The sequence below is a fragment of the Ciconia boyciana genome, chromosome 33 (genome assembly GCF_034638445.1).
Source record: "Ciconia boyciana chromosome 33, ASM3463844v1, whole genome shotgun sequence".
NCBI lineage: Eukaryota > Metazoa > Chordata > Aves > Ciconiiformes > Ciconiidae > Ciconia > Ciconia boyciana.
In genome coordinates, this window is record NC_132966.1 from 175,094 (window position 1) to 203,070 (window position 27,977).

The window sequence follows — 27,977 nt, forward strand, 5'->3', positions numbered from 1 at the left end:
GACAATATAAATAGCTTTGTTAAAAAACGAAACGGGAGAGGAAAAAAACCAAACCCCAAAAGAACAAAAACGTGGTTTTGGAAGGGGCGGGGGGGGTGGTAAGGACCCCGAATCAGTAGTGAGGCCGCGGGGCCGTAGTGTTGGGGACACGTCCCCCCCCCGTGGAGATGCAGGTGGTGGCCCGACCCTGGGGCCGGATGGGGACAAAAAAAAGGGGATTTAAAAGAAAAAGAAAGGGGGGATATGCCCCAAACGGCTCCCCAGGGCGGGGGCGACACCGGGTCCGGGGTGGGATAAGCCCCCAGCCCCAAATCTCTGCTGGGAAGCAAGGAGGGGGGCATCGGGACAGCGTCACCGCGTGGTCTCGCCGTTGTCCCCGCGTGGAGCGTCGGTGAAGTCGTTAAAACCGAGCTGTCCCCCCCTCCCCGGCCGCTCCCCGGCTCAGTAGTACGGTGCGGGGGGGTCCGTGCCCCCGCCAGCGCCCCGACAGTAGTGGCACAGTCACGAATCCAGTTAAGAGGCGACGGTGAGGGCGAGGAGGGCGCCGGGGTGGCCGCCGGCGTCGGCGGCTCCTCACCGCATGCGGTTTTGGCGCATGAGGGGGACGATGCAGGAGGGGGGCCCCGCTTTGCCCAGGAAGGGGTGCTTCAAGAGTTCGTTGGCGGTGGCCCGCTGCACCGGGTCCCGCACCAGCATGCGGTCGAGGAAGCCTTTGAGGGAGGGGGAAACCTGCGGGGAGGGAGCGGGGCGGCAGTCAGTGACATCCGGGGGGGTGGACACGTCCCAGGGGACCTCGGGGAGCCCCCGCAGGGTTTCCCCCTCCCCAGGATGCCCCGTCACCCCCCTTTACCTTGTGCACGTTTTTAAGCTTGGGGGGCAGATTGTCTCGGATCATCTTCATGGCCTTTAACGGCGGCTCGTTAAAATAGGGCGGCTCCCCGTCGACCATCTCGATAACCATCACGCCCAGGGACCAGATATCCACCTGCGGGGTGGGGGGGACACGGCAAAGCCAGGGGTTAATTCAGGGGTGCGGCCGCCTCGCGCCCCCAAGCCCACCCCACGCCCCCCAGATCTGCCCCACGCACCCCCAAATACGCGGCGGGCTCACCTCCGGGCCGTAGGGCAGGCGGGAGATGAGCTCCGGCGCCATCCAGTACGGGGTCCCCACCAGCGACTTCCGTCGCGGCACCTCCTTGTTCACTTGGGCGCAAAACCCAAAATCGGAGAGTTTCACCTAGAAAGCCAGGGAAGGCGGCTGGTGAGAAGGGCCGGCGCATTTCGGCTGGCCAGGAGGCTCCGCACCCTCCGCCGCTTACCCTGCCGTCGTGCGTGAGGAGGATGGAGTCGCTCTTGATGTCGCGGTGGATGACGCCCTGCGCGTGGAGGACGGAGAGGGCCTTCAGGACGGCCAAGCAGACGGCCGCGATCTGCTCCTCGTTCATCCTACGATGGAGAGGGCGGGAAGCGAGAGCCGAGCGTGCCGGGGTGGCGGACGACCCCGGCGCCAAGCCGGCGGTGGTGGGGGCACGCGGGGGTCCCCGGGGACGTACCTGGTGTGCGTGACGATGTCGGTTAAGGCGCCGCCCTCCAGAAACTCCATCACCACCCAGAGCTCGTCGCCCACCAGGTAGCTGTTGTACATCTCCACCACGTTCTCGTGCTGGTAGTCCCGCATGATCACCACCTGCCGAGGGGAGATTGCGACTGAGCCCCCCCCACGACGCGCGACACCTGAAAGCGGGCGCTGAGCGAGCCCGGGGGGGTCCCCGAGGGGTCCCAGCTCTGCCTCACCTCGTTAAAGAGCAGCTCGCGCCGCTGCTGCTTGCGCAGGTCCATCTTCTTCACGGCCACCAGCTTGCCGGTGCTCTTGACGGTGGCAATGCAGACGATGCCGGTGGAGCCCTCGCCGATCTTGATGAAGTTGTCCAGGTAGGTGCGGGGGTCTCCAGGATCCACCACCATCTGCAGGGCCGCCCGAAATTGCTCGTGGGAGACGCGCTGGGGCTCACGTTGGGGTGAGCGGGGCTGCTGCGGCCCCGCCGGGGGTGGCGGGGGGCCGGGGGGCGGCTGGCGAGCAAGGTGGGGGTCCGAGGCGTGCGGGGTGAGGCCGGGATGGGGCGGCTCAGGGTTTTTGGAGCGCGGCGGACCGGGCGGGTGGGCTCGGGAGGAGCTGGCAACGCCGCTCACCGGCCCGTTGGATGCCACCTCCTGCGGTCGTCCCGGCCGGTGCTCTGCCTGCAAGGAGATGGGAGGAGAGGGATGTCAGCCACCAAAAGCCCAGCAGAGCGCGTGGCCAGAGCCGGGATTTTGCCGCTGTCCCCAAAATGACGGGTGCCGACCCCGCGGCCTCCAGCCAAGCGAGCGGCAGAGGCGTTAGCAGGGCCGGGCACTGCCGAAGGAAAGGTCTGCGCGAGACAGGCTTGGAAGGAGCGAGGAAGGGGGAGAGGAGACCGCAGAGGAGCTGGTGGCTGCTTCGGAGACAAGGATGGGGCCCGTGCTGCCAGCACGGCACCGGGGAGGAAAGCGCGGAGCGGCCGTGGGGCCGGCGTTCTTCGGTGCGTGCTGGTCCTACCGGTCTTAATCGGAGCGCAGGAGCCCGTTAGCTGGCGCTTGCTTAGGAAGCGGAGGAGAGAGGCTGCTTTTCTAGGAGGCGGAGGAAAGGCAGAGCGAGGAAAAGCTCCCCTGGGCTGTGCAGCCGGGGAAGAAGGAGAGGTCGCTGCCAAGCGGATCTGGTCGGAGCGGAGGGGAGCAGGGGGGGAACCTTTACCTGTGAACCCGCGCCCCTGCCGGGGTCGGTCTCAGCCCGCGGGTAGGTATTAAAAGGCCGTCCCGTCTGCTGAGCCGTCTTCATCACCCCTTCGGAGACGGGGATGTTGGGAGTCCGGATATTGGGCCCGGAGAGCGGGCGTTTGTCCCGGGGGGACTGCGGGCTGGTCTCGCCGGCGTAGGTGGATTTGGGGCGCTTGTCGGAGGGCTCGGGGCGCTCCCGCCGCACCACCCGGTCGGCCGGCTCGCTGTAGTCCCTGTCGGCGGGGTAGTCCCGCCAGCCGTCCCGCTCGGCGGGGGTTTTGGGGTACTCGGGAGGGGGTGGGCGGCCGCCGGTGGGGGGAGCGGGCTTGGGGCCGGGTTCCTGCCCGCGGGGCTGCTGCTGGTGGTGGGCGCGCTGGTCCTCCCTCTCCCGGGGTCTCTCCTTGCCCTGCTCTAGCTCGCTCCTGGCCCTGTGACGGCTCTTCTCCTTGCTCCTGCCGGCATCCTCGTGCGGCCGGGCAGCGGCCGGGCCCTCGGAGAGGCCGTTCTCCTGGTAGAGCTGGTCGCGGCGGGGTGGGAAGGGGGGGCTGTCCCTGCGCAGAGAATTGGAACGGGACACGGACATGTTCTCAAACTCGTCCAGCAGCCAGGTCAGGGAGCCGTCCTTGGCGGCTTTGCTGCCCCGCACGATGGTCTTTGAGCAGGACGTGGGACGGGAGGCGGACAGGAACACAAAGCACAAACAGAACAAAAGAAAGAAAAAAAAAAAAAAAGGGAAGAAAATAAAAAAAAATGAAAATGAAATGCCTGGTGGTGACGGGGACACGGCTCACACAGAGGGGACACGGGGAGGGGAGGGGATCTCCAGGGGCTGGCGCCGATGCCACCTCGGTCCAGTCGAACGCCGGGAGGTGGCTGAGCCCGGCGGGGCCGTGCAGCCCCACGGAGGAGGATGCTGGAGGCTGGGGGAGAGGGGAGGGGGCTCTGCCTTTCCTCCTCAGCCCTGGGCCCCACCGGGAGCTTTCTAGGTACCAAAATAACAGGGTGATCCCTCGGGGAGCCGGAGCCGGCCTCGCGCCTCTCTTCCCAGATGGGCCAAGCGCTGCAAGAGGCACCGCGTGCCCGAGATGCCGTTGGCCAGACCGAGCCCCGCTCGGGGGGCTCACGGGGAAGGGGCTGGGGGGATGCCGGCAGCGCCTCATCCCCTGGCTTGTGCCCAGGGGCTCCGTCTGCCCCCAGAACGCCGTTATTAGTAACTGTGCAGAGGCAGCAGGTTTTGCTCATGGCTGGGGTCCAGCCCCAGCAAAGCTCTGGGGCAGGCGCTGGTCCCACCTGCCCTCGGTGCCATGGGCCCGTGGAGGAGGGAGAGGAGATGCAGGGGGGGAGGAGAGACGCGGTTCGTTTAGCCAAAGGGTAACGAGCCTGGCCCGAGTGCTGCCTCGGAGCGAAGGAGAAAAGCAGAACAGGGAAAAACGAAGCCTGATGCTGGGAGGCAGGTCCCAGCCGGGTGGGACACCCAAAGTGGGGAGCTGTGGGCTGCGCAGGGGGTTCCAGACTGGCTGGGGTGGGGAGGGACGTGCCCCATTTCCCAGCCCTCGGGGAGGAATCTGCACCCTGGGGGATTTGAGCCTCGGAGCGCACAGCCACGCAGCAAGAGGCGAGAGGACAACGGGAGCGACCCGTCCTCGAGGCCTCTCCTCTTCCTCCAAAGAGGAGGATGCCTTCCTCTTGCAGAAAGCATCTGCGTACAGGGTGAGCAAGCGCAGCCCGCCATCCTTGGCTATTTATATTTCCTCCTCCTCCTCCTCCCACTGCTTCGGGGAGCGGGTTATTTCCTCGACAGGCGAACTGAACCTGGACCTCTGCAACAAACCCTGGCTGCGTGGGATGCAGCTGCTCCCGACCACGAGCCACGGAGCTTGGCAGCGCTGAGGGGCCCTGCCGGTTTTGGCGTCTTTTTGGGTCGCAGAATTGCCCGGCCGGCTCCGCTTGGAAGGGCTGCAGCCAGCGTTACTCACGGCCGCTGGAGCCGGCCCATTGTCCGGGGCAAACCAGCCGAGCGAGCAAAGCCACCGGCCACGCGGGAACGCCGGTGCTGGGCATGCCGGTCACACCGTGGCCGGTGCCGGGGACTTTAGCGTGAAGGTGGAGGAAGAGCAGAGAGCTGGGGCGCAGGCGTGGTGTGGGTGTCCTCGACTGAGGGGAGCAGACAAGCCAGACTTTAAAAAAACGACATAACAGCGGCTTGGGGAAACACAGGCACAGGGAGGGGATGAGATGGGAAGGAACAGACACTGTTTCCCTGGCGTTTTCTTGTAGGGTGGGTGGGTTTTTTCCAGCTGCTGGGAGGATGCAGGAGAGGTTTTCACACCGTGTGGGCAGCAGCGGGGTGGTCCCTGTCCCGCACAGCCCCACGCTGAGCGGGGAAGGGGCAGGCGGTCGGCTGTGGGGATGCCACTGCCGCCTGCGCAGGTTAGAGACCGAACTGCCGCCTTACCTGCTCCGCAGCACCCCAGGGAGAGGGCATGGAGCCCAAATTATCCCCAGCCTGGCTTTCTGGCCCCAAAAGCAGTATCACCAGCCCTCCCCGATGGGGCAGAGGCCACGCCGGCGGAGCTGCCTACCTTCTGCGAGCCGTGCTGGATGGCAGTGATACAGACGGGGTCCACCAGCGGCTTGGGGCGCTTGGCTGACTCCTCGATGATGCCCTGCCATTGCCGCGGCAGCCCCGTGAATTTCTGCTCTTGCTGGTCGTAGCCGGTGTGGACGCGGTGCTCGAAGTTGGAGGGAGCAGAGATCTCGATGCGTTTCTTCTTCTTGCTGAACATGGTGAGGCCGGCTAGAAGACCTGGGGGGCAAAGAAGAGGGACAAAATTGAAGCCTGGAGGAGGAGGGAGAGGTGGGCAGTGCGCCGGGGACCTCAGCAAGCCGTAAAACGAACAGCCCCTTCTTTAGGAACTGATCTTGCTCTCTGGCAAAATAATTACTTGCCACATGTGTGCCAAAAAGGAAACATATTGAGGGACTGCAAGCCCCGCGCCTCGTTAGGCTGTTCCCCATCCAGGCAGGTTTTTATAGCCCACCCGAACTCACAGCTGCGTTTGTGATCCCCCCACCAGTCCCGCTTATCCCCCATTTTTATCGCTGCGTGTTTGAAGACGCATTTGCAGGTCCCTCCTGCCTTCATTTATTTAACGCGAAGGAATCGATCGCAAACCAGGGCAACCGAAGGAGCCTTTCAGGGCTCCGGGCTGCCCACCCGCACAGCACACAAGAAAATCCCACACGAGCTTCGGCTCCGCAACCCGCCGTCCCTCTTTGTCACCACGCGGGTGGGCAATGTCCTCGGCTCTTCTCCTTCCAGCTGTTCCACCAGCGGCTTCCCCAGAGACGCTGTGTCCCAGCACCCAGGGATTTAGGGCTGATCTCGCAAGCGTTTTGCAGCACTGCGATTACTCTTGCGCTGGTTTCGATCCGGAGTTTGGCAACTGTCCCTGCAAGGGCTTCAACCGACACATTGCAGCCTCCTTGGGGCAGAAAACACCCACCGGGACGGGCAGGGGAACCAGCAGACATTCATCATTATACCAAAGTTAAACACTAGCACCTGAACAGACACCTATGGGTAAAACACCGACCCCATGCTCCTCCGGGCTTGTTAGCCGGCCACGGATGAACCCAAAGCAACCCCTTCCAGCGTCTCCTCCCGGCTCCCCGTCACCAGCTGCCCCAAAGTGACGGGGAACCGGTTGGATAGGGAGCAGAGCGGAGGTCTGCCCGAGCCCAGCAGGCAGGCGGACGGGTGCCTGGCTGGGACCTCGAGCAAAATCTCCCTAATTAAAGGTATTTTCTCAAGCACGTGGGACGTGTTGCCAAGACAGGGTCAGTGTTGGTCGCATGCACCCCTGCATTGCGGAACGACTTCGGTTACGACCACCGTCTTCCAGATCGAGGTCCTGTTTTGGTCCCCGGTGACTGATTCTGCAAAGTTCTCCATCAAAGGAAAGCCGGCGGTGTGCAGCACCTCTCGGAGAGGTACCGGAGGGGCCTGGGGTGCTTTTGGTGGGACACCAAAGCAGCAGCAAGTTTCCTCGCTCCTGGCAGGAGCCTCTGCGGGGGCCACGCGACCCGGCTCAGCCCCGGGAAGCACCATCGCCTCCGTGAATCATGGGACAACGCAGGCTTGGATCACTTACTAACGCCTGTCCTCACCGCAAAGGCATTTCCAAGCCCAGCTGGGGCTGGACTCTGCTTCCTTCCACCGCAACCGCCGTGCTGCCGGGCCTTCGCTCATCCCGGAGGTGAGATAACGCTGCGGCCGGGGATTCGGCAGCTCACACGACCAGCTGAGATGGTCAGGAACATCCCTCTGCTCTCCGCAACGGCTCCGGTCGTCTTCCTGAAGCCGTGAAGGGGTGGCAGGACGGGGGGTCTTCTCCCCCCGGGATAATCCTGCTTCTTTCCTCTTTGCTTCTCTCCCTCCCCAGCGTAATTCGCACAGGGGTTATTTTTCTTCCAGCACAAGGGACGTTTTGGGAGCCCCGGTCTTGCAGACATTTTGCTGCTTCCCTCCTCCCTTTGATGTAATGCTCCTAAATTTAAAAACTAAGCAAAAAATCCCCTCCCACAATTAAAAGTGAGGAGATTTTTTTTTTAAAAAGCCACAAGGTGCGATGAGGAAAGCAGCTCAGTAGCAAATACAAGCCCAGGCGGTCCAGCGACACCCAGGAAAAGGTAATTTCACTGGACGTCAGTGACTAACACCGTTCCTTAAGCCTTTTACTTACAGGGTGTCACTTAAAACCACATTTAAGCGTGGTTCTAAGGCAGCGTTTTAAGTTACAAGCTGAATAAACTGGCAAGAAAAACAGCCTGACCTGCAAAAAGCCAGGCGTGCAGATGCTCAGCCCGAGTGAGAACAGCAGACTGTTTACTCAGGCCCTTAAATACAGGTCAAGGAACCTAAATACAAGTCAAGGCTGCTGAAGCTAAACTTAGCAGCCCAGCCAGCACGTTTTCAGCATTAAATTTAAACCCAGTTTTGGCCTGACAAGTTATACGGTTTCCCTTTGCAGGCTGCAAAGACAAAGCCACCCGATGCAGCCGGTTTTGTTCGTTTATTTACAAGTTTTGTTCATTTACGGCATATTCGAGACTATCCCTGAACGCATCCTGGTCTCCCAGGATGAAGAGCCGTGGCCACGGAGGAAGCCTGGCCCCAGGGTGGACCCCGAAGCCGATTTTCCTGGTGTAAACACCCGCAGCCAGGCACAATAGCGGCTTGTTTACACCGTCCAAACGCCCGCATCCTTCCACGTTCAAAGGTACCCAACAGATCCTGCCCAGCGGGAGCCCGGAGCGCTGGCCAGGCTCCCCTGAATCAACAATTTGACGTTGGTTTTTTTTGAATTGTTTCAATAATTTCTGCAGCGGAGCAGATGCTGGAAGTTGGCGCGATCTCTGACAGGCATGTTCTTGTTCCTCCCGACCTGGGAGCAGGAGGGGAAAGGAAGAAATTTCTGGGTTGGAGTAGGAAAAAAAAAATAATAATCAAGCTTTAGATGGATACCACCATGCCCAGGCCTAAAGCGAGCGCGCTCGAGAGCGAGCCCTCACTCTCGTGCATTGTGGCTCTGCTGATATCCCGACCGGGATGAGAGCCGGAGGGAAACAGGTTGGAGCTATTGGACCCTATTAAACACCAGCGTGAGCTGAGGGGAAAGATTAGTGACTCAAAATGCTCCTAAAGCAGCTTAATGACCTTAAACTCTGATTTTTTCCCCCCATTAAATACACGCTGAGCGTCCTCCGGGTCCAGCCCCGTACACGTGGGGTCCTGGTGGTCGGTGCAGCCGATGCAGATCGAGGGGTGAGCGAGGCAAGCAGCCCCCTGCCAAAACACCCTCGCCGCAGCCTGGAAAGACCGGTAGCGCCGGGTATTTCCAGCTCGGTGCTCCGGCTACTGACAGCAACGCCGGCACCTGCCCGCTGGCAGCGGTGCCAAGAGCTGCCAAGTCTGCCGGCAGTTGCCAAATCCAGCCGATCTCTGTAACTACCGGCTTGTTCTGGACTCGGTGGGTGACAGAGCTCGGTTCACGGCCGCTGCCGGGGATCTGCTGGCACTCAGCGAGCTGCGGTCCGGGAGGTGCTGCAATTAATGGGGGTCAGACGATGCTTTTAAACAGGCTCCTGCTCGAGCGTGAACCCCGGTGTCCGGTACACCAATGCTCCTCACTTTGGCTGCGAACCCCAGGGAGAGAAGAGGACAAAGCTGCAAATTAACCCACCTTTAACTTGCCTGAAACCACAAGCAGGTCAGCACTTTCACTTGAGAAGCAGCTCGGGCTTTAAAACATTAAAAAAGCACCAAAACCCCCTCTTTTATAGGACATAGAGCACCGGCGGCGAGGGAAAGCCACCGTGGGGACGAAGCCACCAAGCCACAGAGGCGTGAGCCTCTCGCCATGTCCAGCTCCAGCCCTGCCGTCTCACCAGCAAAAGCCTGTTGGCAGAGGAAAAACCAGTTTTTATTTGTTTGTTAGTAAAAGCAGGCGGCTGGGAGGAAGCACACCCCTCCCACACGGGATCGGGGACGTGGAGGCAGCTGCGTAAAACAAACGCAAGGAAGCCTGGCATTTTAGGCCACTATTTAAGGCTTGTTTATTTAACTCCCTTGTTTCTCCAGTTTCGGAAGGAGCGGTGCCATCCTGCAGTGCCCAAACCCAAAAGGAGCTCGCCAGGAGGATTTTGGGGTGATGCTGCAGCTGGCGGGATGCGATTCGAGCGTGACCTTTAGTTAGTGCCTAACCCCACCGGCTGGTTTCACGGCGGCCGGTGCCCAGGACCGGGCTAGAAGCAAGCTGACAGAATTTGAAAAGGGGATTTAAGTTGGTCAAGTTGAGGGGCTGAATCCTCAGGGAGCTGGGTGACACCCCCGGCACGACTCACGCCGTCCCCATCCTGCAGAAGGGGATGATCCTGGGACACACGGGGACTCAGGGACAATGCCGAAATCCTGCGGTGGGCGCAGGGAGAACGGCAGAGCCCGGGCTGCCGCGGGGCGGATCCGTTTTTCCCACTTTCACTGGCTTCGGGTGGCGATTGTGGCCGTTTCCTTCCATTTTAGTCTCCTGAATCTGCTTCCGACAGGCTGCACGGTGCGAAACTCAACAGCTCCCGAGACAATCCCTTTCTCCACGCAGGAAATCCCAGCTCCGGTGCTCCGGCATCCCGCCACATTCAAAGCATCCGCAAAGGCGCTCCCTCCTCTCCAGCTTTCCCAATCTTTGAGATTTTCTGAATAAACCCTTGATCCATTAGCCGAGTCTTCCTCTGCCTGGATGCCTCCACCTCCGTCCTGGTCCTCCTTTAAAAAACGGGGAGAATCCCGTATATTTGCACTTCCCCATTTTACCTGCTCAATCCAGGGGTCTGACACAGCCGCTCTCCGGCTGTCTGCAGCACAACCGAGTGCCGGCTTGGGCTGGGGTGAATCCTGAACCGCACCGCGCGCAGGCAAACACATTAATTAGGAGTAAACGAAGGCGTGAGCGCGCAACCAGCAGGTTTATGGGGTTCCTGAGCCAGGAAAACTTTACCTTGCAGACCCCGATGGCTAAAAAGTCACCCTGGGGCGGGCACTTTTGCTCGGTTCATCCTTTTACCGCTGCGGTGAGCATCACGCCGGCTTCCTATAGCTTCTAGGCCAGGCAGACCGCTGCCATTTTGGGGAGGAACAGGCGTTTCACGCCATCCCCGTGGCAGGACCATGCCCGAAAGCAAAAGCAAGGTTGGCCCCTCCTTTCACCTGCACCAGTCGCTCCCAAACACCGCCCTGGGAAGCTGCTTCCTTCACACGGGATCCTTCCTCACACGCAGGGGCCTTGGCGGAGAATCGCCGTGCGCACCGAAGTCCCATTTCTGGATGGCAAAGGGTCTCCTGGTTTTGGGAGATAATCGCTAAACTTTGAGTGGGATGTTTAAAAACTGCTTGCTTTGCGTTTAACTGCAGGGAAGTCTAAGGAAAATACAGCTGGAGGATATACATCAACCTGCACACCGGAGGCTGGAGCATCCGAGCGCCTCGGGACACTGCTAGTTAAGCTAATCAGCCTCCAAATCTACCTTGGCTTCGCACAAAAAAAATCCTTTTGGGGCTGGCAGGGGGAAAACGGGCAGCACAAAGGGGCAGGGGGGCAGAGCCGAGCCTGGAGGAGCTCTTGGTGGTGGGACGGGGCTCTCTGCAGGGGGAGGAAGGGGTTAAGAGTGGGTTAACATCTCCCCCACGTTCCCCCCTCTAGATACTCGCCTCCACCAGAGCTATGCACATTCCTCAGCCCCGTCCTAGCCCAGGTCAGATTCCCTTTATCTCCGCTTTGTTTAATTAGTCAGCCATTAACTAACGCTTCTAGCAGCCCTGAGTAAACAAAACAGGGCAGAATATTCTCCATTGCTGACGAACACCCTGAAACCTACCTTATCTACGTTGCGGGGAGTTTGCTAGCAGCTTTCAAATGAAAAATAAAGGGCGGGGGGGGGGGGAAGATGACAAAGGTGCACGCAGGGAATTTGTTCCTTTGCATAAAATCTAAAACTGATACATTTGAATGCTCATTGGCAGGAGAGCGTCCTGCCATTAGTGCGGACAAATGGCAAACAGATTTAACAGATCCCCGGCAGGATCCAGAAGCAGCTTCCCGTTTGTCCCTGTGCCCAAGAAGAAATCTCTGGTGCAGCTGTACGTGGTTCACATGCTCGCCTCCTCTTTAAACACATCGGGCCCAGCAAAATAAACATCTGGTCCGGCCACCGCTGCTCCCCGGAGCGGCAGAAAGGGGCTGTTTGTCCTGCAGCTGCACCACGTTCGCATCCCGGAGCTGCTGCCCCTACCCCAGGCTCCGCAAAGAGACTTTCCGCCTGACACAGGCGACGGTTGGATTTCAAGACACAATTTTAGTTGAGGGCGCTCAGAAGTTGGTCGAATTACATGGTGTTGAGAAAAAAAAACCACACAGAGGGGGCTCTGGAGTCCTGGCTGCGCCCGGCATCGGCTCAGCTCACCGGGAGCCTCCTCTGAGGGTGGAGGAGCCCACGGGACCCCCAAGAGCACGGGGAACCCCCCCGGTGCCAGCGCCGTCACCCACCACACCGATTCACAACCGACTCCGGCATTCAGGTCTCCTCCTCAGGCCAGGTCAGGCTCGCTCACGAGGCTTTTTAGGGGGTCTTACAAGCCCCCAAAACCTCGTTCCCACCGTGACACTGGCTCCAGGTGACATTATCTACCACCGCTTGCTTCCAGGCAAGAAGCACCTTTTGCTTGCCACCAGCTGGGAAGCATTAGCCGGCAACCAGCCCTTCCACGCCATGAACCCGCGCGCCAGCTGCGGCCAAGCAGGAAGCCCGTGCCAAGGGATATTCAGTTTAAAAGTCCAAATCCCGCATGTGGCACAGATGCAGGGTTCAGCTTTCCCCTGCTTGCCAGGCTTCAGTTTTTCCCCTTTTGCTTCCTATGCAAACCCTCCGCACAGGGAAAACGAGAGTCCCTCCCCTCCTCCTTGCCAGAAATAACTCTGTTCCCCCCGAAACACCGGCCTCACCTCGCAGCGCCGCTAACGAACAACAGACCTGCTTCAGCCGGCAAGATGGAGAGATCCCCTGTTGCTCCGCGCGTTTCCAACAGCTGCCTGACCCCGCTCGGGCTCGGAAGGGGAATAAACCTCCTCCGAGAGTCCCCCCTCGTGCTCCTCCCTCCCCAAATACCCTGGTTAAAACTCATGAAAAAAACAAACATAAAAATCAGCCAGACTCTGCATTACTCACCTTCACCATCCTCCTGCTTCCTGCAAGCCGGAGGGGGAGGAGGGAGAGAAGATCACCGTGAGCCCTGGCCCCCTGAGAGGGGCATGGGGGCCGAGGAAGCCCCCCAAAACCGTGCAGGGGTGCCCCTGGGGAGGGAAAGGGGGCTGGGGGGCTCGCAGCTCGCGCTGGCGGCCAGCGGCTCCAGCCCAACGCTCCCGGCTGGCAGCAGCGTTCCCGACTCCTGACGCTGCAAACTCCAAAGCGCCTCCCCCAGCACCGGGGAGCGACGGGCCGACGAGCGCAGGACCAGGGCCGCGGCGTCCCCGTCCTTGCCAGGGCCAGCGGGGGACGGGATGTAGGGAGACCTACGGATCGGGGCGATCCGCCATCAGCTCCCCACGCTGGCCGGGGTCCGCGCTCCCGGACCCCCACCCGGTTCCTGGATCCTGACGGCCGCTCTTGGTCCCACGGGGGACACGACCGCTGCCGTCAGGGGACCCGGCCAACACGGTGGTCCTGGCACGCAGCCCTCCCCACCAGCGTTTTCTCCCCCTCCCCACTGCGGTGCTGACTTTCCCAGCTTCCTGCACTTCCCAACCTGCTCTTATCGCGCTCCAGAACCGGTTTCGCAGGCAGACGCTCCTGCCGCCGGGCTCCCACGGGCTCCGGGCTTGCACCGGGACAGCCGGACTTTCCTCTCCTTCATCCTCCGGTGGTCAGATGCCGGGGACAGATCGGCACAGGGGAGAGCAGCGCGGTTAACCCTGGCGTACCCCAAAGGGGGTCTGGGGAGGCGAAGCCGCTCGCCGAGCGAAGCCCGGCCTGCTCGCTTCCCGCAGCGGTGAGTCCCGCTCCGAAGTCAGCGACCGAAATAACAGCTTCCCACAGTCTCTGCGTGCCCGACACAGTGACTAACGCCGGCGCTATGGTCCCGCGATTCAACAGGCGTTATTACCATTTTCCGGGAGCGGGAGTGCCGCCACCGTTGAACTCTGGCCCACGCTGCAAGGCCGGTAATCCGTCGGGAGAGCACGGAGGAAGGAATAGCCGGGAGAGGAGATGGCAGCGCAGCCGCCACGAGGCTCAGAGGGGTTAAAGACGAAGCTTGCGAGAAGCGGAGCAGGAATAGAGGAGATTTGAGCCGGGAACCAATGAGGCAGCAACATTTGAAACAAAGCAGCCAGTCAAGTGCCCCTCCGGGTGGCTGGGGATCAAGAGAGGGGGAAGGAAGGAGAGGGAAAGGGCAGGGGAGAGCCGGCAGAAAACCTGCCGGCTACCCTGGCAGGAAGAACCGGCCCTCCCAGCCCGGCTCGCCTGGGTATTTCCCCGGTGAGGGCAGCAGCCCTTTGCCACACCGTGCTTCCAACGTGCCTCCCTCCCCCTGCACGTCCCCTCAGTGCTTTCATCCAGCTTTCTCAAGAGCCCCTAAAAGCGTGTCTGTGCCCCGGGGTGCGGGTAGAGAGCAGGCTGGCGAAGCGTGCCCATCGATGGGGACCACCGGCACACGCTGGCACTGCAGCAGCCAAACCCCTCATGGCCAGGACCGCAGCGTTTTGCTGGGTTTAGACCCCTTGTTAAGCTACGCGACCCCCGAAGCCTGGCCAGGGGATGCTAGGTGCAATCCGGACCCTCTGCACGAGGATGAGCCGAGGGGCTCCTCACCTGGGCATCGGAGCCTCACCTAAGGGTGAGGATCACAACTCTGCTGCCTCAAGCCTCTGCCTCTTCCTCAGCCTTCCGGCTGAATGAGAACGATGCCGTTTCCTAAAGGAAAACGGCACTAATTGGCGGGTCCCATGAGGTGGTGCGCACCCTCCTTCTCGCTCGCTGCGAGGAGGAACGGTGCCTGAGCCCTCTCCGGCACAGAAAAGCAAGGCTTTGGTGTCAGCGTGAGTATTTCGCTCCTCTCTTTTCTCCCCTTTGGTGTTTGCTCAAAGGAAGCACCCTCAGATTGGCCTGACGAGCCGGCAAATCTTGCAGAGAAACTTGGGAGGTTCTCCTGGTGTCGTAAATTGACGGCAGCCCGCCGTGCCGAACAACCGAGCAGCTGCGAGCCTCCACCGTGCATGGTCCACCCCATCGGTGTTTGCCGGGAAGGTGCCAGACCATGAACCGGGCAGCGAGGGCAAGACAGAGGAGAGCAGCAGGCACCTGCGGGCGATAGGAGTCGAGCCACCATGGCTGCGCCTCTGCCAACTCCATCCGACGGAGCTCGACGATGTCTTGCAGCTGAGAAGCTCTTATTTTTATTCAAATGCCTTTTACAAGTGGGGAGGGGGTAAAAAAACCACAGTCAGGAATGTTAATCATCTATCATGGTTTACAACGAGATTGCTCACTTCCCATTTGCGCTAATTTTCCTCCTATTTATTCTCTTTCAGAATATTCATGGATCAAAATATCTTCTGCACCACCATCGGACTCCTAATTGGCGCTTGGAAGCTTTCCTAGAATCTCATCAGAAGGATGTGGCGTCCGGGGGAAAAAACAAAAAGATCATCAGATGAAAACTAACCTCTCCCACCACTTGTGTTTTTTTTTCCTCTCCAATTTCACAAGTTACAACCTCACTCCGCTCGGCTGGAGAAGGTACAGGAGTGCCATGGGTGTTTGGGGGAGGTGGTGAAGGAGCGTGTTTCGGTGCAGCCCAAGCAGGGTGTTCCTGGCATCACCGGGACGGAGGATCCCAATGCTGCCGCGTCGCTCGGAGGGGTCTTGAACGGCAGCTCCACGGGCAGACGCCTGCGCTGGGCGGATTCGTGAGCCTGGATCCATCGGTGCTGGAGCCTTTCGGGACGCGAGAGCTGCGTGCGTGCTCGGAGGGAGAGGCGGTTCGCTTAAAACCTTAACAGAGAGCTGCGGCCGCAGCTATTTAAGATGTTACCCAGCTTGGTAAAAAGCACCAAATTCATCTCAAGCTCCCAGGAGCTCGAGAGCAGGCTCGAGATTATATTTTAGGGTTCACGGGTTCCTTGTTTTATCTGTTTGGGAAGGAGAAAAACAGCAGCGGAGAACTGGGAAGAACTTGAGCCACGACATCTCTGTTAACGCAAGAGGCAAAACCCATTTGTCCTTCTGGAAAGTTATTTCTCTTGTGTCAGTATGAACAAGCAGCGGCTTAAAAACCTCTGATTCCACGTCTTCAAAAGCTGCTGCGACTACAAAAATTCACCAGCTGCTCTCTTCCGCTGCCAAGAGCACAAAGAGCCCCCAGCATCAATTTTAGAGTCTTGTGAAACACACTAATTAATTCATAGAAAGATAAAAGCACATCAAAGAAATAGTTCTAGCCCCCAAATCTTTCAGAATTCGAACAAAATTAGCAAAGGCGCACGTCTTCCTAATCCTCGCCTTGCAGACGATCCTAATGTTTCCTGAACCCGCAGCACACTTGCCTGCTCGGTACCACCTAATTACTCCCTTCCCACTGTGTAAGCACATCCCCGTAGCGCCTCAGAGCCCCAGAACAAAAGCTTATCTCCAAAATTAACTCCACTTGCAACTCGACCCTACGAGAAGCTGAAGCGGGCTTTGCTCGCACAACAAAGTTCCAAAATATCAGTAGAAAAAAGCGATGTATCAGCTATTGCAGAGACTTCATCCTCCCCACGGCCTGTGCGGTACAGGCTCAGCCCCGCTATCGCCTTTTATTTGGCAATAAACTTCTCATGCGGCTTCAAGCTGTTATTGCTCCAGCCTTTGTTCTTACAGTTTGCTTTAAGAACCCCGATCGACGGCTCGATATTTGCGTAGCGAGGACTGCGCCAAGAGGATTTCATACCTGCTGATAAATCACCTTGTACTAGAAGCGCCACCGGCAGCTCAGCTGGAAACCTGGGATTTCCTCGACGATATCACATTGTCCGAGGATGGAAGATCTCAAAGGACAAACCTGAAGCGAAGCGGCAGAGACGGGCGTCCTCTTCCAGCCGAGGACGTCGCCGTCTGCCTCACCGAGACGGTGGAAGCGTAACGCTTTGCTCGGGTTTGCTTAACCTGCCGGCGAGGGCGGGTTGAACTGGCCCGGCTGGCTTTGCACAAGCAAGGAGGGAACCGTCCCGCGCTGGGAGAGGCAACCTTCAAAGAGGAGGAGAGGTGTCAGCCTTCCAGCCCTGCGCCAGGCCGCTCGAGGAAGATGAGCGGCCAAAAACAGGGACCTGGTCAAGGCTGCCAGAGCACGCAGGTGGTGGAGAGCACGACGGCCGATGGGGCGGTACCTGGGATGGATTAAATGACGGATTACCACTTAAAGGAACCCGACATCCACAGGCGGACGATGGAGTGGAAGAAGAATCCTGGAATTCAAAGCATCTGAAGTACTTTATAACCCCTGCAAGGATCCTCCTGGTTTCAGAGGCAACGCACCTCCCCAAACGCAGCCTCAAAAGCTCGATCAAAGGGGATTCATTTTCTTTAATCTCGTTGTCCCAAAGCAAAACTTCCGGCCTGCAGGACGTGGCGGCACAGGGCACCAGTACATCAAAGCTCTGCTCCACCGCCGGTGCTCGGCGCACGTCCCTGCAACTCCAGCGGGGCTTGAGCTCGACCCGAGCAGCCCCAGATGTTTTACCTGCGGCCACGGCGAGACGTTTGCTGCCAAAGAGCCTTTCACGAGGCCATGTCTCCTCCGTCCTGCTGGGGGGCACCGAGCAGGACGCCCCAGCGCCGTCCCACCGCCCTGGCACGACGTGCGGCAAGACGGGGAAGCACAGGCGAAAAAAGTGAGCCCAACGCGTTAGAGGTCCAGGTGCTGGACCACCGAGTCGGTGGCACCGAGCGGGGCCACGGCTACGTGACCCCCACCATGGAGTTCAGCGGCATCCCACAATGAGACATCGCCGCTCCCGCCCCGAGCGCGGGGAAAATGCTTGCGCACGAGTTTCAGGTGCAGGAGCCTGCGGACCTCGACAAGCCAGGGCTTGCGGGGAGGGAAGGCAAGTGCCTGCCGAGCTCCCTCTGAAGCCACCCGCAGACCAGGCGGAGAGAGGTTAAACCTTAATCCCATCGCCCGCCACAAACGGGAAGGGAAACAATTGCAGGAGGTTGTTTTGTTGCGTTTTTTTTTAAGGAATAAATTAGTTTGGATTCAGCAGAGCTTGTGACAGCGAGCGACCATTTGACTCTGCAACATGGCTGGCAACGCCGCTGGCTGAAATCGGGGATGGCTGCAGCGCCCGTCTGTGTCGCACAGCTCTTTGTACAGACACCTCGCACTCCGAAATCGGGGAACTACCTGCTAGAAAGTAGAGGGGAGATTTTGACAGGTTATTTCGCATCTGGGTAAATCTCCCAATTTATTTCTACCGGTACAATTGCCTTGATACTGCAGGATTTTGCTGTGAACAGCTGTAAGAGAGTAATTGCTTTGGCAAAGCCCAGCCATTGGTGGAGCGAGGGTTAAGCCAGAAAATCAAAATATTGTTTCAGAGCTGCGCAAACACGAAGCCTCGCTATTTCCATCTGCATCTGATGCTCCACAGAGCAGCAGCAAAGCAACGCCAGGTCCGAAACAGTTACCAGCACACACAAAAACCAGCCTAGCGAGGCATTTTCTTTGTGGCAGAAAGCTTAGGCTTCGAGTGAGAAACTAATTTTAATTTTTGCCTTTTTCCATCCACTCCGGAGTCATTGCCCTGCCACGGCTCAAGTCCTTTTCCTGCTTTAACACCAAAAGGCAGGTTTCTGGGAGTCTGTTCCCGGCCCTTCTCCTGACTTGCTCTGCAACAAGGAGCAAGTCACCTCTGGGCACTTTGGTTTCCCCTTCAACAGAGCAGGATAATACCGGCTCCTCCGAGCGGAAGGTGATTACGAAGAGCTCCGAGGTCTTCAGAGAAGAGGTGCTAGAGAACAGCAGACAACGCCGCCGGCAAGTTTCGGAAAAGGATTCGCATCCTTCGTGCAACCAGCTACCGCGCTCAAAAAAAACCAGCATGAGGGGAAGAGACAACAATGAAGGCAATGGGATTTTCCCAAAACTATTGGATTATTTTGTACAATAAAGAAATGGGGTACACCTGTTTTTTTCGTGTACCCACCAAGAGCTCTGGCCAAAAATCAAGTCCACCAACTTTGATTCAGCTAACTGAATTTTACCTTATTCTCTAAAGCTTCATGGAACCGGTACAATACTCCCCCCCCCAAGACAAAGCCACCCAGCACCCAGAAAGTCTCCCTTAAATCATCATGGCACAATATTGCACCAGAAACGGGCCGGTCCTCCCATTCCCCGCAGACACAATTTGTGCCTCGAAGCATGAGCTCCAATTACCCTTATCTCATTTTCCAGAGATACAGGCAGAAGCGCTGCAGACCGAATTTCTCCCTTTAAAGCAGAATTAGCTGCATGCACAGACACACAGGAGATGAAATCTTGGGTCGCTTTGGGAAATCACTTTCCAAAATCAGCTCTGGACCCAAACTGATCCTCTGGCTCTTCTCTGCTTTGCCAGGCGACCCTTCGATGCAGGATATCACATAAAACTCACTCCACTTCCTCACCTCCGCTTTCCCCACCATTACATTCAAACAAGGTTTCTCCCCGAGCTGGCAGACGCTTGGAAAGTCTTCGTTCATTTAATCCCCGAGCGGAATCGCTCCGGTGCCTGACTGCTGTGGGAAGGGCAGGAGGACTGCACCCCAGGGCACCAGAAAATAATTAGCGCAGATATTAAATAGGGAGCCAGCCAGGAGGGATGTGCGGAGCTCGTTTCTGAGCGAGGATGATGTGCTGAACCCCTGGGAGGCAGCGGAGGTGTGAGGCCCGTGGGTGCTACCTGAGCAGCCTTCATGTGCTCGGGTTTTAACCCGGACCTAATGTCTGTACGTGGACCCAGAGCAGCTCCAGCTGGACGTGCCGGAGGGGTGGGAGGACTGGAAATGCTCGAGCCCAGGCTCTTCCAGGAGTTGGGAGCTGCTGTCCTGTCCCAAAAGCCTTCCTCAAAACCCTGCAGACCTACACCTACGCCAGCCAGGAGCACAGACAAGGGCCTCGAGCCAAGATCTAAATCTGCGCTTGGGTACGTACATCGGTTTTAATTAGCAAAGAGCCCCAGCAGCTCGGCCTCAAGGACCAGCTCTGCGCATAGCTGCTTTCCCAGCAAAGCGGCATCGGGCAAAAGCGCCGATTTTCGAACAACAGCAATGATCCTCGAGCAAAATCCAGCCTAAAGGATCCCAAACTAAGGAAACTCCATCCTACTACGTACTTGGCAACACAGCAAGCGGGTGCTGTAGTTAAAGGGATGTCACTTCAGCGCAAGAAAGGCAAATCGCACGCCGGTTTTGGGATATCTGTTCTGGAAGCAGAAACAGTTTGACAACTGGTGTGGAAAATCTCAGAAAGATGAACTGTTTTGGGACAGGGGATCAGGAATAACTGCCGACCCAGCCGAGGAGCTATTACACCTGCGACCCCCCTGCTTGCAGCGGGGTTAACCACACCCTCGAGTGTGATTTCAAGAGGAAGTTCCAAACTGATTTAAAAAAGAAGAGAAGAGTCTCCCGGTTTATATCTGGCATCTTCTCCTCCCACTTATCCTGGCCAGGACAAACAGGTTTCTCCGTGTGCAGAAGATCCCTTTGGTCAAGGGTGGAGGAGAGGAACTCGATTTGTAGCCGATATCTCCAACATCTTCACAAGGCATTAAGCCACCGGGGAAATAAACAAAATTGTCCAAGGTTCCCCCATTTATTTAATTCAGACGCTCCAGCTCTTCAGCAATGGATAAAAAGAAAAAAGAAACAAGAAAAGCGAGTACAGGCTTGACCTTGGGCTTGTGACAAACCCGATTAGCCTTCGGCAGGCTTGGAGCCACCGCGCGCTCCGGATTTACCTCTCGGGGCTCCTTCGTGGAGGGCGGGAGCCCTCGGTCGGCTGCGTATCCCACAGCAATGCCAGCACCCTGAAACACGGGGTGGGGTCCCCCACACACCTAACTCCTGCCGAGGGGACGGAGCACGTTTGAGGCTGCCGGAGGAGACGCTGTGCGAGAGGGAGATCGCTGAGACCATGTTGTTTTCATTCTATTATTATATATCGAAACCAGATAACCCCAGCAGCAGCAAAAAGTCGGTAATCCGCGTCAGGAAAGAGCTCTGCGGGGACATCGGCTGACCTGGGAGCGGGTCGACAGGCGACAGAAAGTTTCAGATGATAAATAAGCACCAAGGAAGCCAAAGTCCCTTCCATTAATGAGCGACCAGTCTCGCTGTCCCAGCAGCCTCGGAGGGGAATTACTTGTAATGATGATTTTAATGCAACCTAGCAGTGGACTGTACTTCTAAACATGGTTTGGGCTTAAAAATCCTTATCGAGCAAGAAAGACGTTGGGTGGGCAACCTCCACTTCTCGCTCCCTCTCTGCTCTGAGGGCAGAGGGGTCCCTGCACGAACCCTTGACAGCTCTGCTGGAGTCGGACTCCTCACGCACCAAACAGGGACCACCAGCCCAAATATGCCAGGCTCCTAAATCTGCCATGTCCCTCTCGCCTGACGAGGGAGCTTGTTAAATCACGTGCACAGAGCGGGAGGTGAAGGAGGGATGCTCCGTGGCCGGCCCCAGGCTCCCCCAGCGTCAGCCCAGCCTTCACCCCATCGCTGCCAACATCCCCACCTTCGCCCACGCTGTTCCTCCACCGATCCAACACCGTGGATATTCCCGGTGGGGAAGGCACCGGAAAAGGGGGGATTTCTTGGTGGGGTTAAGACACCGTAGCCTTGCTACTGCCTCTTACGGTGCCAGCAGGACACCAAAGCTGGGTTGCCACATCACCACCCTGCTCTTCGTTAGCCAAAGACGTTAGGAAGCTCCAGGCGACGGGGGAGGTGATCGGCCAGGGATCCAGGAGCGCGGAAGCCTACCCCAGCGCTTGTTAAATCCACCTCCCGCTGCAGCAGCTATTCTGAAGGAGCCTGCTCTCAAAAGAAAGAGGAGGAGTCACTTGGAGGCAGTTTGTAAGGCGAGAACATTTTAATCAGCTGAAGTATTTGTTTCAGGGAGGAAAACAAAAAACCAAAAAACAACCCCACACAATCACAAGCACAAAACCCAGGGCCTCCCCTTCGGCGTTAATGAGATGGAGACACTTCCGACCCCTCCCATACCTCCGTGTCCTCGCCGGGGACAGTTGTGCTTCGTCCCAGCGCACGCGGACAGTGACCGACACTTTTTGGCACAATTCTCTGATGCCACCGGACCCAAATATGCTCCACGGAGCGCAAATTTCTGGCCGGGCTCAGCTTTTTTTTGCAGCACAAGGTTTCCCCTGAGCCAGAAGCTGCAGGGTCAGGGGAGCGAGGCACGCCAAGAATGCAAACCGGGACTGACACGGCCATCTCCAGCTCTTCCCCCCTGCACAGCGCATTAATTACACGTGCTCTCGACGAGCCAGGAGGCTCCAGGAGGGCAGGGTGATGAGACGTTGGTGTTGTGAGGCAATTTCAGGGTGTATTTAGAGAGCGGTTGGTGCTCAGCTCCCTCTCTGCTTGCTGGAAAGGCCCCGATGTGGCCTTAGGGACAGTAAAAACACCATCACATTTGCACAACGGGCGGCTGTGCTGGCGCTCCCGGGCCGGCAGCCGAGTCAGCTTTGCACAGCCCAGCCTCGGAAAACAGGGAAATAAAAGCTCCGAGCGGGTACCGTGCCGGCTGATGCTCCCTCCCTTCGTCAGGCCAAGAGATTTTAACGACCCGACTTGATACCACCTGCCCAGACGGAGCACGCTGCACATTAGGAAGGCGCAACCGCGAGGTTATGTCTTTGGCAACAACTCATTAACGCCTGTGCTGGCGCTGGGGTTAATGAAGCCGGGATGGGAGGCAGAGCACCTCCGCGCCCCTTTTCCGACAGCCCTGCCGGAGCGGGCTGGATGCTTCCGCAACAAGCAGCCGAGAAGTCAATTTATGTTTCAGCAAGTGATTACCATTTGGTGCTAATTAAACTGCAAGATGATTAGTCGAGTAAAACCTTTAATTAGCCCCTTACATCATTTACAGAAATTATAGCTTATTTGCACCGTGTAAGTGCACGACACGGGGAAAGGAAGAGTAGAGCGAGCACAGTTCAAAAGAATTACACTTTCATTACGTCCAACTTTATTAGAGAAAATAATCGTTACTTAAACATCCTCTGCCTGCAACGCAAGTGCCCAAAAACCGAGCGAGAAACTCACGCCCGGAATCATTTACTCGAGGAGAAGCAGCTTCAAAGGGTTTTGTTTAAAGCTGCAGAAAGAGCACACAAGGGGCTGAAGAGTTAATAAAACATTATCCAATTGTCAATTATGCCAATTAATCAAAATCTATGAAAACAGCAAATCCTTCAGGAAGGATTGGAAACACGAGTTGCGCCTGTGCCGCGCAAAGCTGCCTTTGAAAACACTAAACCTACCGCAGCTCGATTCATCAGGCAGATGGCAAATATTCCTCCCTTCCTCCCCTAAGCTCAGGAGAAATCAGATTTTATTAAATAAAAAAGACGCAGCTGTAATTAGGCTGCAGGGAAGCCGTGAAAACGTCCCTGGGATTTCTCCCGGAGCCAGGCGGGACTTTGGGGGACGCATCCTTCCATCGGAGAGCTGAGGATGTGGCCCCAAAGCAAGTGATCTCGATGGGGAGGCAAAACTCGCCGCAGAGCCAGGACCTGCAGGCTCGTCAGCCCTGCTCCTCGTCTTCCGGACACTCGTTTTGGCTGGGAAGAGGACATCGAACCTGGCACCGCGGTCGGGAAATCCCTCTGGAGTCGGGGCAAAAGCACGTGGTGCGATAAAGGCTGCTCTCTCCCATGCCAGGACAGGAGCGTGGCAGCGTGTCGGTCCCCCGCAGCTCCAGGAACACGTCCCGTTGGCGTTTAGAGGGAACCGTTTCTTCTGCAGCAGTGCTAAATTGGCCATGAAGGCTCTACGTAAGCTGTAACCACCAGCGGTGATGTAAAATTACGCTTCCTCCCCTCCCACCCCCTCTGCCAAACACCCACAAATTCCTAAATTATTCATCGGAAAAGTCAAGCGCGGAGGATCCGAGCCTGCAAGGCGAAAAGCGCGTCGCAGGGACGTTCCACAAACGTGCTCTGGAGCTGCCCCATCCCAAACCTCGTCCCTTCCAGAGCCCATCTCCTCCGGCGCTGCTTTCCCCTCCTCGCTGCTCTGACAGCTCCCAAGCATGCGGTGTCCAGGTTTCAGGCTGCGCTGATTTGCTCTGCTCATCCCCAGCGAGGTGGACAGCAATTAGCGAGACGTCAGCGATGAAATCTCCACCTTCTAAACGGAGACGGACGCGCAAACCCACGGCTCGCAGAGCCCACGCGTAAACGAGTCACCAACGTGACAACAAAGCGTGTTGAACGGTTCGGAGCAAAACCCTGTGATTTTTTTTATTTTTAGAGAGACAGCTTCCTTCTGGCAGATTTGATAAGCACTGGTAAAATAAATGTCACCTCCACACGCGCAAATGAAGATAACCGGTATCTGGAAAACATCTGGGAACTCGGAACGACACGGGAGGGGGAGCAGAGCAGTTTCCACTCGGCAGAGGTGAAACACAACCCGAGCCGTTGTTATCCCACCGGCATCTTCCCGGGAAACTTCTGCCTCTATTTCAACGCCCAAATACGTTCCAATTATTTGGGATGTGAGAATTGCAGGGCAGTAACTCCTCAGCAGAGCCAGGAGGTTTCCCAGGGATCTTTCTGGAGGTGGTTATAGCGGCAGGAAGATGAACCGGCCGCAGATTCACGCAGCCTCACGTCACACCCTTGCCGGGTACCACGTTTCACAGTCCTATTCCTACGTGGCATTCATCGTCCGCAGCTCCCAGAAAACCTCCCTCAACCTGCACCAGGGACAATCCATACTTCTAACAGGTTTATTTCTTAACCAGAACTAAAGATACTTGCCTTAAAAGGCTGCCAGGATTAGTTCATGTTTGTACTGGCAGCCAGCAGCTCATTCTTTGGCCACTGTTCAAACTTTGGGGCTTTATTTAAAACCTTCTTTTTTTTTTTCCACAGCTCTCCTAAGGTCGGTTGCATCTTCCCCACCGCCACGCTCCACAGCTGGGTATTCTCAATAAATCCAATTTGCAGTTATTTACGAGCCTACTGCGTAGGGCGTTGTCAGAGTCCCTCTGCGGCCCTGCAGCCCACCCAGTTAATTGTTGCAAAACTCAGTAAATTACCGGGAAAATGCAACTCAAAACTAATCCTGAAACTTTTCTTGTTTTGTTCTCGTTTCCCTTTGACAAACAAAGCACCACCGGTGATGGGAACACACAGAAAACGAAGTGCAGGGCGCTTATCTCCAGCTGCAGATACGTTCAGTGGAGTGAACGCGTGGGCACAGGGAAAGGAGTTACAGAAATTAATAATTTCACAGCCCGAGAACCGTACCTGCATTGGGCACACGCTGCCTGCGCTCCTGCCTGTTGATTCTCCGTCCCCAATGACAACTTACCCAGGCGCTGCCGGCACCAGCTCTGGCAGTTTTGGCCGGCGCAGCACCGCTACCTCGCGTTTACAGCCACGGGAGCGCCGCAGAGGAGTTCAGAGACCGCGATTTCTATTCTTGCCCTGCTCCCGATGTGCCAAAACCAGGGCAAAACCCTGTTTTTTGAGGGGTTCAGCATGAGACAGAGGAGTTACGGCAGCTCCAAGGGACGCCAGCTCCTGCGCGAAGGCACCCAGTTGCCTCCGAATGCCCGGCCCAAAGTCGCATGAGACGCTGGAAAAATCTACCCCAGGGCTCTGCAGCTCAACCAACCATTAACTCGCCTCGCTACCGGGGAGAGAAGTGCCCTGTGAACGCTGATGGGTGTACAAAACCACACAGAACTGAGAATGCAGATAAAAGACACCAGAAAAAACAATTCTTGGATGTTTTTCTGTGCTTCCTGCAAGCTGCTCCTGCCCAGCTGGACCCCAGTGTGTTAGCGAGCGCATGGGGAGAGGGCTGATCCCATCTCCACACCCCAAAGAGCCAAGGGGGGCTCCGACAGCTTTTCTATGAGAACCTAATAGCGACGGCGATCGTGCTGCTCCTGATTCTCTTCCCTCCTGTGCTTGGGGAAGAGCATCAGACACACTCCGGCACAGAAAGACCCTTCTCTGATATCGGATCGCAAAGCACACACGCAGAATAAGGACTTCTGAAGAGTGACGCGCGGTGACAGGAGCCCCGGGGAGAAAGGGCTTCTCCAGGCAAATGATTTTGTCTCCGTTTCCTACCTGCGAGGAAGGGAAAACTCTTTTCCGACTCAGCTAAGCATGCCGGGATCCTCCGGTGAAAGATGCTGCACGAGAACAAGAGATTTCCGTAAGGCTCCCTGACACGTGGCCAGGCACGGTGCCTAGACCGCAATACCCTGTAACCCACAATTTTGACTATTTTTAGGATGGGGAGTGTTGGAGGAAGGCAGAGCCCTATCCCTACCCTTCCCTTGGCTTCCCCGCCCGCTGTCAGCTCCCCTCCTGCCTCGCCTCTAATTCCAGGGCTCCTCTCCACGCCCGGGCTCAGCCCTGCCCTGCCCGCGCTCCCCTCCAGACCTCCTGCTGCTCGCCCCACCAGCCCCCAGGGTTTGGGCAGACCCCGTATCCCCCTCCCTGGCGCCACCGCTTTCCCCAAGAGCGCACAGCTCACTTGTCCCTCCGCTCACGGCCCCCCGCCCCAGCTCCTCAGGAGCTCCCCAAACCCAGCTCCACACCCTCTCACCCTCCCCTTCTTCCCAGCCCCCCCCCGCAGCCTACCAACTCCCTCACCCCCACATCCTTCGGCCCAGGGCTCCCCCAGCCTCCCCTCCAGCACCCCCACTGCCCCTCCCCCCAGAACCCTCAGTCCTTCACACCACCTTCTCCCCGGGCCACTCAGCCCCTCACACCCGGCGCCCCCAAAACCCCCAGCCCCTCAGCACCCTCCCTCCCCATAGCCCCCACCCCTAACCCCCGCTCAGGTCCCCCATCTCCTCTCTCCCTCAGCCTCCCGGCCCCAGTCTCCCCCTTCCCTCATCCCCTTATCTCCTCTCAGGCCTCTCCATCTGCTCTCAGGCCCCCAAAGTCCCCTTCCCCCGACCCGCCGCGCCCCCTCCAGCCTCCCCTTCTCCTCAGGCTCCTCCACGACCCCTCGGGCCCTCGCCCCCCCCTCGGCCCCCCACTCACCCCTCACGACGAGCCCAGCGCTGCCGCTCCCCCCGCTCACTCGGCCGCCGCCATGTTGCGATCGAGCCGCATCCGGGCACCCGCCCTGCCCGCGTTCCCCCGGCAACAAGCACCGCCTTCTGGGGCGTGGCCTCGGGGCGTGTGGGGCGTGGCATCGTGGGGGAAGGCGTGGCATCGTGGGGGAAGGCGTGGCCTCGGGCGGGAAGGCGTGGTCTCGTGTGGGGAGGGCGCGGCCTCGAGGGGGAAGGCGTGGTCTCGGGCGGGAAGGCGTGGCTCCGCACAGCGTTTGACCCCGCCGCGCACCCGTAGGAGCGGTCGCCGTCAGAGACGGCTAAGGGGGGGTGTGGCCAATCACAGAGCGAAGGGCGGGAGATTGGCGCTCCCGCTGTCCAATCAGAGTGCGGCGCGGCGGGAAACGCGGCAGAAGGCGGTGGCCGCGCGCTAGCATGGCGGCGGCGTGAGGTGAGCGCCTCCCCCGCCGGTCTCCGGTGCGGGCCGGGGCCCCAGCAGGGGCCCCGGTGGGGCGAGGCCGCGGCTGCCGCCCCCGGGCAGCGCTAACCGGGCGTTTCCCCCTCAGGCCCCGCCGGTCGCCGTGCTGCGGGCCCGTAGGATGCCGCTCCGCGCTCTGCTGAGGGCCGCGGCCTCGCTGCGCGGCCGCGGTGCGTATCCCGCCTCGCTGCCGTCCCCGCCCGCGGCCCCTCGAGCCGCCGGCGGCCGCTGACTCTCTCTCTCTCTCTCTCCTCCCCCGCAGCTGCCGGGGCGCTCCCGCCCGCCGCCGTGGCCGGGAGGCGGCCGGTGCCGCCGTGCCCGCAGCAGGCCGGCGGCATGGCCACCCTCAACCAGATGCACCGGCAGGGCCGGCCCAAGCCGCCCCCTCCCAAGCTGGGGGCCACCTTCGGCCGCCCCCAGATCAAGGGGGTGGTGATCAAGAACCTGATCCGGAAGCCCAAGAAGCCCAACTCGGCCAACCGCAAATGCGCGCGGGTGCGGCTGAGCAACGGGAAGGAGGTGGTGTGCTTCATCCCCGGGGAGGGCCACAACCTGCAGGAGCACCACGTCGTGCTGGTGCAGGGCGGCCGCACCCAGGACCTGCCGGGGGTGAAGCTCACCATCGTGCGGGGCAAGTACGACTGCGCCCACGTCCAGAAGAAGAAGTGAAGGGAGGGAGCGGGGACGGGCCCCTCTGCGCGGGGACGCCGTGCCGGCGGCCCCGGGGCGCGGGGGGAGCGTGCTGTTCCTTCGCTGCACCCATTAAAGGCTGTCGCTGTGCGGGAAGCGCTG

The 27,977-nt window shown here is 58.6% G+C and overlaps 2 protein-coding genes across 5 annotated transcripts; one reads left to right on the plus strand and one right to left on the minus strand.

The window, feature by feature from the left end:
• PAK4 (p21 (RAC1) activated kinase 4) lies at positions 1 to 26,776 on the minus strand. Of its 4 annotated transcripts, XM_072848778.1 has the most exons (10): positions 26,697 to 26,776; positions 25,770 to 25,834; positions 5,376 to 5,599; positions 2,771 to 3,445; positions 1,795 to 2,238; positions 1,554 to 1,687; positions 1,320 to 1,446; positions 1,112 to 1,237; positions 851 to 985; positions 1 to 729 (listed from the first exon to the last, which is right to left on the minus strand). In XM_072848778.1, exons 3-10 carry the CDS (start codon positions 5,577 to 5,579, stop codon positions 574 to 576), a joined length of 2,001 nt encoding a protein of 666 aa, XP_072704879.1. In that variant the 5' UTR covers positions 5,580 to 5,599; positions 25,770 to 25,834; positions 26,697 to 26,776; the 3' UTR covers positions 1 to 573. The 4 variants fall into 4 exon arrangements, with proteins under 4 accessions (XP_072704879.1, XP_072704877.1, XP_072704880.1 ...); XM_072848776.1 differs by lacking the exons at positions 25,770 to 25,834; positions 26,697 to 26,776 and adding an exon at positions 13,508 to 13,656; XM_072848779.1 differs by lacking the exons at positions 25,770 to 25,834; positions 26,697 to 26,776 and adding an exon at positions 13,151 to 13,444.
• Positions 26,777 to 27,086: 310 nt separating this feature from the next.
• On the plus strand, positions 27,087 to 27,971 carry MRPS12 (mitochondrial ribosomal protein S12). The gene is made up of 3 exons (XM_072848800.1): positions 27,087 to 27,158; positions 27,274 to 27,355; positions 27,448 to 27,971. Exons 2-3 carry the CDS (start codon positions 27,307 to 27,309, stop codon positions 27,852 to 27,854), a joined length of 456 nt encoding a protein of 151 aa, XP_072704901.1. The 5' UTR covers positions 27,087 to 27,158; positions 27,274 to 27,306; the 3' UTR covers positions 27,855 to 27,971.
• The last annotated feature ends 6 nt before the right edge of the window (positions 27,972 to 27,977 follow it).